This window comes from Brassica napus, chromosome C7 (assembly GCF_020379485.1).
Source record: "Brassica napus cultivar Da-Ae chromosome C7, Da-Ae, whole genome shotgun sequence".
Taxonomy (NCBI): Eukaryota; Viridiplantae; Streptophyta; class Magnoliopsida; order Brassicales; family Brassicaceae; genus Brassica; species Brassica napus.
Window position 1 is genome coordinate 49,273,088 of NC_063450.1, and position 12,877 is coordinate 49,285,964.

Here is a 12,877-nt window from a genome sequence, read left to right on the forward strand (position 1 = left end):
TGTTAACTAATAATAAAAAAATAGTAAAGTTCAAAAACATTGTATTATTTTGAAACGGAGCGAATACTAATTTTAAAACATTATTATTTTGAAGCGGAAGGAGTAGTATTTAGTCTAGAAAAATATAATGTGACGGCTACATCCTTTGTGTTGAATCTGAAGATATTTATATAAAATTGAAATTTGAAACTAAAATAGCAGGCAAATGTGACGGCTACATCCTTTTTGTTACGTTACAATTTGAATTATCACGGAGGAAGATTTATAACAGAGATATTTAAATTCTTTTAACAATTCAGACAGTTTGATCTCCGAGGTAATGTTGTTTATAGTGTTCAGAATATTTAACTAGATAGGGAATCCTTCTGAACTTTTTTTTATAAGAATATTCAATGAAGTTTTTAAAAGTTATCAACAAACAACTTAATAAACAGTTATTTTAAAATTTTAAATATTATTTTATCATCACTTGTTTTTTTATTTATAAATTTTTACAATATTATTATTTTTTGTCCAATATATTATGACGATACTTTACGCAAACTACCAAAGACGAATATTCTCCACTCGGCGGATGCTACTAACATTAAAAAAAAAGTCTTTCGGACAAGACATGTCTTCCACCATTTCACTTCCTTCTTCCCCCTAATAAACTCCCAAAACCCTTTTTCAAAGTTCTCTCCTTTATCCCCGGAACCAAAAAAAAAAAAGGAACTCACTTTATCTTCGATTCACCCACACACTACTCCAATGGCGCCGTCAACGGAACTTCAAGGCTCCTCCTTCCTCCGCCGAATCAGCATCCGCCGCAACCAGATCGCCTCCATGGACGCCACTCACGACCAACACCTCGAGGAACTCGATTACTTCCAGAAACACGTCTCCGATTGCCTCTCGGAGTTACTCTCCCCACCACCGCCGCCTCCTTCCTCCGCCGCCGCCTCTCAGCCGTCTGATCCGATTCTCTCCATCCCTTGGCTAAAGAACCTCCTCGACGTTTACATGTCCTGCGAGACAGAGTTCAAAGGGGTCCTCTCAACGGTCCAGATCTCAAAGTCTCCGTCTTTAGAGAAGGGTTTGCAAGAAACGCTCGATCGGATTTTGAAATCGCTCGATATCTGTAACGCCGTAAGTAACGGCATTGATTCCGTTAGTCAGAGCCGACGTCTTGCGGAGATAGCCGTCACGGCGCTTAAACAGCGGCCGTTATGTAACGGAAGCGTTCTTAGAGCTAAGCGCGCGTTAACAAGCCTCCTCGCTGTGTTAAACGCCGACGGGAAAGATAGAAACGGCGGAAGTAGTAGCCGTCGGACGACTTCACGGTCGTGGTCGTTTGGACAGCGCAGTAGCGTCCACGTCAGCAAGAACTGGTCTGCGACGAAGCAGATTCAGGCGATGGCGGCTACTCTAGTGCCGCCACGTGGAGCAGAAGCCTCTGGAGTTTACATAATGAGCAGTGTTATGGTTCTTGTGATGTGGGTGCTAGCAGCTGCGGTTCCTTGCCAGACAAGCAACGCTCTCGCGGCGCCTTTGCAGCTTCCGAAACATCAGAGCTGGGCTAGCGCCGCGTTGAACATTCAGGAGAGGGTTGGCGAAGAGATGAAAGGGAAGGAGAAGCGTTGTGGTGGAGGGCTGATGGAGGAGATGGTGAGGATGGAGAGGGTTGGGTTGTCTTTGTTGGAGTTTACGGAGAGGTTTAGGTTTCCGGCGGAGGAGGAGGAGGAAGTGGCGGAGAAGGTGGAGGAGATGGATGAGATTTGCCGGGGGATGGAAGTGGGGTTGGAGGGTTTGAAGAGACAAGTGAGGGAAGTGTTTCATAGATTGGTGAGAAGCAGACTAGAGATTGTCTCGGTGCTTGATCAAGCTACTGCAATCTAATTTAGTATAAAAGCAATAATCTTTGGAAAAAAAAACTTGATGTGTAATAATCTACAACTCGTATACATACAGACACACATATATGTTTGGTTTCTGGTATATGAAAACTGAAAAACTCTAGATTAGTTTCATAGTGCTTTCCCGAACCTGTTCTTCTTCTCCTGACTTGTGATTGTTTCCAGAAGGTTCTGTTTGTTACCGGGTCGGTTTGGTCCTGTTCTGCTTCTATTAGTGTCTGAAGCAGTTTGGCAGTTGTTTCTGATGAAGCTTCTTTGTGATTTTGTTTTTCTTGGTCTGTAAAAAAGAATCAATGATTATTTATGCATACAATGAACAAAGTGGTGATTTGATTGGATATGTGTTCTTGTTCTAAAGGATATTTACTCTCTCAATTGGTCAATGGACGTAGTCTGTGAATCATTGGTCTCGTCGTCGTCTTGCTTATTACCTTTGATTTAAAACAATGTCTTGAAACAGACGACCAAAGCAGAATTTCACATTAGAGGTTCTGAGATTCTGCAAGTCCTGTGCTTTTAATGTCGAGACTAAAATTTTTACAAAAACCAAAACAGCCTGGAGATGCAGGAAAACACATGAGAAACTTAAGGAGAAAAACAAGTGTAGATACTGAGCTTGAGCAACAACGTTTTTGAGATCTGATTAAGAAAGGAATAAGGTATACTTTAGTTTTATAATCTAAATGGATTTTGGTGTGAAGCAATGATAAAAAAACAGAGGAAAGAAGCTCGGGTGACGATAGGCAGATCTCTCAGGGTCTTTCTATATCAAGACAGATAATGCAGACACTGCTCCACTCCTTTTGTGAGGTGATGGTCCAGAAATATAACCTTTTATAAATGATGGGAGATTTAGTTGTAATATGGAGCTCTTCCATGCACTTGCCATTTTAATAGATGACGACATTTTTCAGGAAAACTTTTAAACCTTAAAGTCTGCACTGATCTCTGTGTCCGAGACTGTGAATACATCGACAAGAGTCTGAATCAACTCTGCCGAGCTTGATACCAAAGCCTTCATGGTTTTAGCTGAAGCTTTCTTGGAATAGTGAAATCTACTTTCATTTCTCTAGTGGGGCTTAGGCATTCGTTTGTTCCGATTTATAAGCATCTAAACAAGGAAAAACTGCTCTCGTAGCGTCTGGTGACCGATGCTCAGACCATCGTATTTTGCTATTTTTACCTCTAAGTAAAATAACTCTATAATAGAAATAAGATGTACTCCAATATATTCCTCTAAAATAGCAAATCTTTAAATGTAGAGTAAGAAAATAGATGAATGTATTTCTTACTCTATAAATAAAGAAAAAAATAGAAATTTCTATTATAGAGAAAGAAATAGAGGTGGGTTGAAGTAATTTCACCTCTAAATGCTATTTATAGAAGTGGAAATAGCAATGAGTTGGAAATGCTATTACACGAGGGCCAGGATACACCGGATTATTCAGAAAAAAAAAACAAGGAAAAACTGAGTGAGATTAAACTGAGAGAAACAATAAAATACTGCATTAAGTAAATACAAAGGAATCCGCTAGTCTGGACAAATTTTGGTGGGGGCAGAATACACCGGATTATTAAAAAAAAAAACAAGAAAAAACTGAGTGAAATTAAACTAAGGGAAACAATAAAATACTGCATTAAGTGAAATACAAAGGAATTCGCCTGTAGAGAAACGGCCACGGCTTCATGCATGAAAGATTTGTTCTTGGTAAATTCAACCATCAGTTTGGCTAGAAGTGTCTCCAGTTGCATTTTCCCATAAAGTGGGCAAGCTTAAAAATGATATTCTTTGCAAGAATATATGAAAGCTCTGCTGAAACAATGGGAGATTGAATTAAATATTTCTCCTAAGATATGTGTTATTCACACCAATCTTAATAAACAAGACAAGCTTCCCTCGGTCTGGATATTATTTGTATCGATGAGGCTACGCATCAAATCTTTCAATGTAACTGAGGCTTCGGATGCAAAGTCATCCTCCGAAGTTAGACGACCTAAAGCACAGAAAATGAAAGTAAACCATACACTCTATCACTTGCTTTCTTGATAAGCGTTTATGATCGAAGAGAACCGAATAAATTTCTCAAGACGCTCTTGAGCACATCTTTCTAACCTAACAGAGCAGATACACAAAACAAAGATTGCTTGTCACCACAATTACGATATTTCGTGCGACGCAAGAATAGTTTCGATACCAGCAAAAGTCCACTAATATATAACTGAAATGTACTAAATGAATTCATCAATGTGATACCATTGGACGTTTATCAGTGGAGAACTTGAGAAGTGGAGCAAAGCCTACCTAAATAGATTCCCAATCATGAATGGAGAATGAGACTACGAGTTTAGAATGGAGCGCATTTCGGCGGCGGTGGTGACGAGATGGCGGTGCTGCGAGGCGGGATGACTTTGAAGTAACGGTCCATAAGCTGTTGAGAGATGTCAATGACGTCATCTTTGAAGGCGATGTAATTGTTTTCATCTGATCTGTTTTCATGCCCTGCTTTAAAGTCCTCCATAGCTCGTAGAGGTTTTGTTTAGGGTTTAAGGAACAATAATAAACAAGTTCCTCCCAGTGACAGACAACAATAGACCGGAAAATAATCCGGTTTAGTTTACCATCTCTAATTGTCAGTTGGTTTGATTTGATTTGGTTTAGACCAGTTGATCCGAATTGATTTATTTCGTAGTTTTCTTTCTTTCTATTTTGACAAAAGAGCATTCAAAATAAACACATTAACGTTTTAGAGACAAGAATTCATAGTCTTACCGCAGAGAAAAGTTTGCATGAACATTTCCATGGTGGTTAAACTTTCTGATCTACGAAAAAATTATGCAGAGATTAGAAGAACCAACAATGAAATCAAAACTAGTAGCTAGTAAGAACCACGACCAATCCACCAACCATTACTAACCATGCTTTCCTCTCCCTTGTACTAAGATTTAAGCCTTGTTAGCAACATGTGTCAACTTTTCTTAAAAACATATGTCAATCGATTGTTTTTTCCTCACTCTCAAAAATTTGATTACAATTTGAAAACATTTGCTAAGACCAATAACAACTTGGTTTACAAATATATAATTGATTAGTTCAGTAATGACACGAAAACGCGTATATGAGAGACATATCACATCAAATCCAAAGTAATTTAACAGACGGATAATAATAGTTTTATTGGCTTAAGTAATCATTCAAGCAATAATAAATATATAGGCAAATTTGGCAAAAAGGAACAAAACCGTGCAATGGAAAAGTCTATTTTTATTCGTAACATAGAGGTTCCTTATATAGGAGATTATACCGTCATAGATAAATGAAAAGATTACAAATCATAATCTCTTGGTTATGAGCCATCCACAATCTGGTTCATAACACTCCCCCTTGGATGTCATAACCATTTAGAGCTTGTAATGTGCTTTAATGTTGTCTCATTAAAACCTTACCAGGAAAACCCAATTGAGACAAAACTATGGTGAAGGAAAAAGAGTACAACACACATTACTCCCCCTGATTTGGACATTACTGAAGGTCCCTTGGACCTCTCCAATTTTCTGCAATCCGTGGGTAATGAAGATCTTAGGCAGAATATGCTTCGTCCTCGAACATGATAATTGGTTCTTCTTTACCATCGGCCATGCCATAATCTGAACGAACATATTGAGTCATCGACCTCAAATACACACACACAAAATCTTGGATGATGTTGCCGTGATATGCGTGTACCACCATGTGTAAAACATAACATGTCTGAAAACAAATCAACAAAACCAAATAACCCCTCTTTGGGCTGGTTAGTATACAATAAACCAAAATCAAAGCCTTCTTCATCGTCCTTCTTATGGACCAATCAGATCAGTGTCTAAAACAAGACTTTTGCACCGTCCATCTCAGGACTAAATGGACTTCTTTATCGTCCACCTTTGGACTGAATGGATCACTGTCCAAAACAAGTGATCTCACGCCCATGTACTAGATAATGGGTGAGACTGGTCCATATTAAATCTCTTGAGTACCATTTTCTGTATATACTATTTGATGCACAAGGATTTCATTGTTAATGTACTCAAACTGTAATCCCAAACAAAACTTTGTTTTCCAAGATCTTTCATCTCAAACTCTTTCTTGAGATATTCAACTGTTTGGGAAATTGTATCCAGAAATTCCTAGGATATTCAGATCATATACTTTGTTGATTATCAATATTGTTCTCGATAACTTGCTGTACTTTCAGCTCAATATCCTCTAGTACTTTCATTATCCAGTGGACCATATAAATATGCAGTCACTACATCAACTTGCTGCAAGTCTAATTTTCTCTCTTATATAGCCAGACTTATGAGAAATCTAAAAGTAGTTGCATCCACCACATAGGAGTATGTCTACTCATAATCTATTACTGGACTTTGTGAGAATCCTTGTGCAACATCAGCTTTATATCTCACGATTTATATTCCTCACAAGACCCATTTATATTCACTTGTTTTAACATCATATGGCGTCTTAATCATATGGCCAAATACGCCTTTCATCCTTAAACTATTTAACCCCACGTTTCCATTCAATCCAGTATGTTCTACGAGTGCGCACTCTTATATTGACGTGAATTCATGATCCTCGCTTATATTCATAAATTCAAGTGCTACCTTGTATGCAAATAAATCATCTTATGTCGACATTCCTTATTGGTTCTATTATGTTCCAGACATGATATAATCGATTGAGATTCATTATTATCAGGACCTTTAATACTTTGCAGCTTGGCGTCCCAAGCTACATTGTTTGGTGCCTGTACCTTAGAGCCGGCCGGCCTTATCTCCATGTCTGAGATGGTTTCCTTAGTAACCTCGGATTTGGATTTTGATTATCATTCTCTGCACCTTTCTTTTGTTTCCGAGGATTCTTATCTTTTGGAACCTATTAGTCTACCACGTTTCATACGTTGTCTAGACTCTGTAGCAACTTGACTGTGTCTCTTCTTGGACATCAAATTCGTTGGTGCTTTACAAGCTTGTTTTTATATGACTTAGTCATTCTTTTTCGGGTCAGCAAATGTTTCTGGCATTTGATTAGCTAGCTTTGTAAATGTATAATCTTTGGACGTCTATTTTACATTCTTTAGTCCGAGAATCCTGCCAAGACATTGATGGTTGATTTCATTCTATTTCTTTTACCATTCTTTTACCAGCTTTATTATTTTTCTTCTCCTGGTCTTAAAATAATCCGTGTACCTGGCCTCAAATATAATCACCCATAGTTGGCTCAATGTACTTTATTATTGTGGGAGAATCATATCCAACATATATCCCCATCCTCCTTTTGAGGTCCAATCTTAGTTCTCTGTGGTGGAGCAATTAGTACATAGACAACACATCCAAATGTCTTATGATGGGGTATGTCTGGCTCTTGACCCGTTAATAATTGTAATAGGGGATATCTATGCTCACTAAATGGTCTAATGCGTATTAACTTAGGTGCATGTAAATTTCGTGTGGCCCAAGCTGTGAATGAGAGTTTTTGACCTCATAAGTTATGGTCTATCAATCAGCTATTTGCGTTTTAAAAGTTTTCAGCCAAGCCGTTCTTGGTATGGACATGTATTACAGAATTGTCCACACTTACCCCCATGGACATACCATAATCATTTAAACGCTTGGGACATGTATTCACCAGTATTATCTAGACATATAGTCTTTATTTATGAAAAAGGGCTCGTAGCCGTTTTACTGGTGATGGCCTAATGAATTTTCCTTGTATACATGCTACACACGTGGGATTCTTTGGGATAACTCTTCTTATCTTTTAATGTGTGCCTTTTGAATATCAATTTTCGAATCATGTTTGAAATTCTTTTCACCATCTTTATAGACCAAGTGGGTTTCATGATTCTTCCCTTTCAGACTCTCTTTGATAGAGGTCACAAAAATGTTTGGGAGTCCTTCATATCTTAGCCCAATGGTTCCCCATTCCACATCTATGGCACACTGATTTGGCCGAGCTTTGTGGTTTAAAGGATATACCACGGCCACTGCCTTGACCATGGCTCAAATTGGATTGATACCCACGGCCTCTGCCATAGTGATTCTCACGGCCAAATGTGTTATAGTGGCCATGGCCACGTCTTTTCCACCCTCCACGGCCATGGCCGTGTAGTCTATCATTCTGGACGTGATTACCTTTTCTTTTCTTCTGCGGCCTTATTGATATCAGGTAATGGGGTTAATCCATGAGGTCTCAATTCACTGTTTCTCATCAGTAATCCATTATTTTGCCCAGCTAGCAATAGACTCATCCACGGACTTATAGTCCTGGATTCTGGGATTCCTCCAATCAAATAGGGCCTTTGGTAATAACACTGTTCTTTGGTGATCATATCTCGATTTTTAACTCTGTCCAAAGGTCTAGAGGATTCTCTATAGTCAGATACTGATATTTGAGACTCTTAATAAGATGATGGCTAATAATTAATATTGCCATGTATCAATCTTTCTCATTGGCATTATTGCCTTCTATGATACATTCACCAAGTCTTTTTGACTTTAGGATAATCTTTGTATCCAATGTCCACCGTAAATAATTATCTCCAGAGAGATTTAGGGTAGTAAAATCCAGGTTGATTTTCGACATCTCTAATCATATATCACTCAATATTTAGGTATAATTTTCATGCGGCCTTACTCTTAAAAATAATCAATTCGGATTTCAATCTTGTGAGGACAATGAGACTATCAATCTTAAAGACATTTAATCAATCAGTCAATTTCTAGCAAATCTCAGCAATACTATTTCTATGTGCTCATAATATTATGGTTTATCATGACTAGCAAAAACGGATTCAATTAATCATGCAATTAGGGTTTAACAATCAATGAATTTTAGCAAGACTAGTAAAAAGATTTATTAATCACTCAATCAGTTTCAAGGCTGATTTTAGCAATACTAGAATATAGATTTCAAGCATAAATTTCAATGAATCAGTTTCAAGGCTGATTGGTATTTAGCATAAACTATGTGTAAATAATTTATCTAGTATCCGAATTTATCAAACCTCAAAAACATATAATCAGATCAATCAATTTAATCGAACTTAGCATACAATCTTAAACCTCAAGACATTAGCTTTTATCATGAATCTATCAACCTAGCATACGGATTCTCAATTCTCAAAGACATCCAAATCAGATCAATATAACATATCATACAGATTATTTAGGGTTTCTATTTAAAACAGATCAGATTACAAAACTATCAATCCTAGCAGATGATATTAAACCTCAAGAATCATGTAATCAGATCATTCAGATTTTAAACAAGTAAACCTCAATCAATCTATCAACCTATCAGATTATATAAGCAAAGCAAGCTAGCAACCTATCGGATTCAATCAATGTTTTAACAGGCTGGTCGGTTTAAACAATTTTAAATCAGATGAACAATTAACCAAGCAGGATGAGAAAATAAATCTATCAATTTAACGGTCAAACAATTCTAGCAACATAGCATCAGATTCAATCAGATTTAAAACTTAAATGATCAAAACCAAAAACAGTTTTGATTTCAAAATATTTGATTAGGGTTTTAATATGTGATTTGATAATTATAGTATAATTAATTCTGATACTTATATTATTTAGGGTTTATAGATATAGGGTTAGGGTTTATCGGATTTTAACTTGTAAAAACCGATTTGGGGTTTTAATCATGTAGGAACATGATTTAGGGTTTGGGGTATCGAACTTTTAGAGCTTCGATTTACTCAATTAGGACTTTTGATCTATTACCCTATGGTTTTGATTCATAGAGATTAAGGTTTTAGGGTTTCATTCTTTATCAATCAATCCATGTTCGATTATGGGTTCTTAGGTTTTGAATTACCTTTTAACCTTAGATGATTGTTGAATCGGACCACCAAAGGAGTTGACCGCGAGCTGGACACGAACGGGACGCGAGCTGGAATGGATCGAGTCGCTTCTATCGGGTCGCGGACGTCCTTTGTTGCTTGATCGGGAACGCCTTGATCGTCGGACGCGAGCTGTCTGATCGCGAACGAGGAAGAGGCCGCATGCTGGAGCTGCTCTCGGGTCGTGAACGTCTGAGCTAGGATCAAGAACGCCTTGGACTGAAGCTGATCGGGGACGCGAGCTGGAACAGATGTGGGAACAAGAGACGCGATCAGGGTTTAGGGTTCGTCGGATCGCCGGCTAGGGTTAGGGTTTTAGGGTTTTTCAATTTGAGTATTAGCTTAGGGATTTAGAGTTTTGTGTTGATAACATATTATAAAAGTAAAGAAAAAGTCTATCTTTATTCATAACATAGAAGTTCCTTATATAGGAGATTACACCGTCATAGATAAATGGAAAAATTACAAATCATAATCTCTTGGTTATGACCCATCCACAATCTGGTTCATAACAAAAACAACTATACTCTTGTCCCCTTAGAATTAAAACCAAAATCATTGTCCCTATAGTATAAACAATAATGAAAATCCAATTTTGTTCTTTTCTTTAAAATACAGTTAATAAAATTAACATTTTACTTTAATGAAATAAGAAATATAAAGTAAAAAAAAAACAGAACTCTATCGTCGTCTCCAACTTCTTTCTCAATCAAAAAGGCGATTTCGTTTTAGCCGTCAGACACCTTCTTTCTCTGGCCCGTCTAAGTTCGTCGGAAAACTTCAACTCACCGTCACATCTCTCTGTTGTCCTCCTTCTTTTGTCTTTCCTCTTTGAGAACCACCAATTACAATCACTTTGTAATCTCCGCGGATTACAATCAGAGTTGTTAAATCTTATTAGTTCTTTTTTAGGGTTTCGATTTGGAGGATTTTTTTGGGTTTCGGTTTCGATTTGTCTTGACTATCTGTTTCTGTGTCTATGGGTTTTGATTTCGGTTGCCAATATGTTTAGGGTTTTGATTTTGGTTGACTATTTGTCTCTGTTGCTGTGTCAAGAGTCTTGATTATGACTATCTTGACAATTTGTTCCTGTCTTGAGTCTCTGTTTTTGTACCTGATTAATCTTTTCTCTGGTCTTCACTATATGGTTTATCTTGTATTTGATTTATCTTGTCGCTGGTCTTGACTATCTTATTTATATTATCTATGTGTTATAGTCTTGTTATAGTAGCTAATTTATATTGTTAATAGTTTCTGTGTTACGATTTTGTTTCTCTTTGTAATGGTTCTTTGAGTTATGAGGCCGGTGGAGGAGGAGAGAGCTCGGAGACAGTGGCTGCAAGATGATATGTTGTTGTATAGAGGTTTTATGAAGGTTAAAGAGAGGGGCTGCGCAGTTAAGGAGCGTATCAGTAAAATGAGTCAAGGGCTGTCTTTAAGGTTCTGCGTTTTTGGAAACAAAACCAGAAGGGCAACAAGGTTTAAATCTCTTTCTTGATTCCTCACTTAGCCTATATCCGCACCAGTTTATTATCTAGGCAAGTTAAAACCTTTGTAGTTATTGTCTGTGTTTATGTAGATAGAAACACACTTGGTATCAGATTGGATTAGCCTTGACTAAAAACCACTACCTATATACTTGTCAGGAGCTTATGATGATGAGGACCTGGAACACTTATCAGTTTTCAGGTGAGGTTACTATGATAGTATAATTTGTTCTGAATTTATCTTTGTTCTTTATAGAGGAGTTGTTGTGTCAGAAGAAGATTAGTGGTGGTGTGAAAAAGAATGGTGGTCAAGGCGATGTGGTGGTCGTTGGATTCACGTCACACAGATTTAGGTTGGATGAAGAAGATCTCTGAGATCCAGTGAGAAGGCGGATTCACGGTTGAAGGGTCGAGACGACTAAGAAGATACACCATCGTTCCAGCTTTCTTATTTGCTCTTCTCGATACAATTTTGAGTCCCCCTGAACTCTGAAAGGCGAGTTGCCCTTTTCTTTTATTATTCTCTTTATTGTTAAGTCATTTATATATGTGCTGAAGCTTGTGTTTTGTGGTTCTGTTTCTAGGTTAGAGGAGATTGGCTTTTATTTCAACATGAGGTACTTTGAAGATACGGTAACAGTTGGTGAATTTGGATGATGTTGAGAAGGTGGTGGCCGTGAGCAAGAGGTGTGGTGGCCATGAAGATGGTTTAGATTTTTTTTGTTTAGTGTAAACAATTTTTTTTTGTTTAGTTTGATAAACCGTTTTAATTTTGTAAACAATTTTGATTTATAAAAATATTTTAAATTTATTTTTTATTTGTATTTTGGGATTTATTTATTTTTGAACATTTCTTTTAAAAAGACCATATAAATGCTATTATAATGTTTACCCTATAATAACAAACTATTATAAATGCTATCATATAGTAAAACAACAATAGCATGTAAAAACTACTATAATATACATCAATAGATGTGCGTCCAATAGCAATAGACCAAAGTTTGGAAGAACTAGGAAAAAGAGAATAAATCCCAAGATGCACATCCAAAATTGTTGCGGTAACGAAGAAGACTCACATTTAAATTTTAAAAAAGAAATAAAAAAAAGATTTAAGAGATTTAGGGAATATTTTCTAATCGTTTTTTTCCTTAATTTTCGGATCTTGTTTAAAAATCTAGTAGAACTTACATTATATCAATGTTAGAAAAGAGATGAAGTCGTAGATAAGGAATATTGAGTTTATAGATAAAAGAAAACCGCGTATAATGTATGTTCTGTCAAGACAGATATGAGAATATTTAGTATGTCATGTAATCTACCAAAAATACATAACATAGAAGAAATTGTAGATTTATTATTCTACCACACTAGATGGATATGTTTTCGGTGTATTGCGCATTCTACGTATGGTAGATCATTGCGTTTTCGGTGTATTGTGCATTTTACGTATGGTAGATCATTGTGTCTTACCTAGACTGTATTTTCTAAGTCTCCGTAGATGGTAGATCTGATATTCTAACACTTTTAGCCCATTTTTGAATTTACTATTCCAAATTTTTTTTGAATCCAAATTTTTTTTTCATATATGCACATG

The 12,877-nt window shown here is 36.8% G+C and overlaps 1 protein-coding gene and 1 long non-coding RNA gene across 2 annotated transcripts; both read left to right on the forward strand.

The window, feature by feature from the left end:
• The first annotated feature begins 564 nt into the window (after positions 1 to 564).
• LOC106434678 (protein ROH1-like) lies at positions 565 to 2,233 on the forward strand. Its single transcript, XM_013875538.3, has one exon. The coding sequence runs from the start codon at positions 751 to 753 to the stop codon at positions 1,876 to 1,878; it is 1,128 nt and encodes a 375-aa protein (XP_013730992.2). The 5' UTR covers positions 565 to 750; the 3' UTR covers positions 1,879 to 2,233.
• An 8,223-nt stretch (positions 2,234 to 10,456) lies between these two features.
• Positions 10,457 to 11,699, forward strand: LOC106434697. The gene is made up of 3 exons (XR_001286812.3): positions 10,457 to 11,272; positions 11,440 to 11,482; positions 11,554 to 11,699. It is a non-coding gene; the product is annotated as an uncharacterized LOC106434697 (long non-coding RNA).
• The last annotated feature ends 1,178 nt before the right edge of the window (positions 11,700 to 12,877 follow it).

What these genes read in the sequence shown, in the direction of transcription:
- LOC106434678 (XM_013875538.3), top strand. Translation starts at nt 751, where the DNA reads ATGGCGCCGTCAACGGAACTTCAAGGCTCCTCCTTCCTCCGCCGAATC.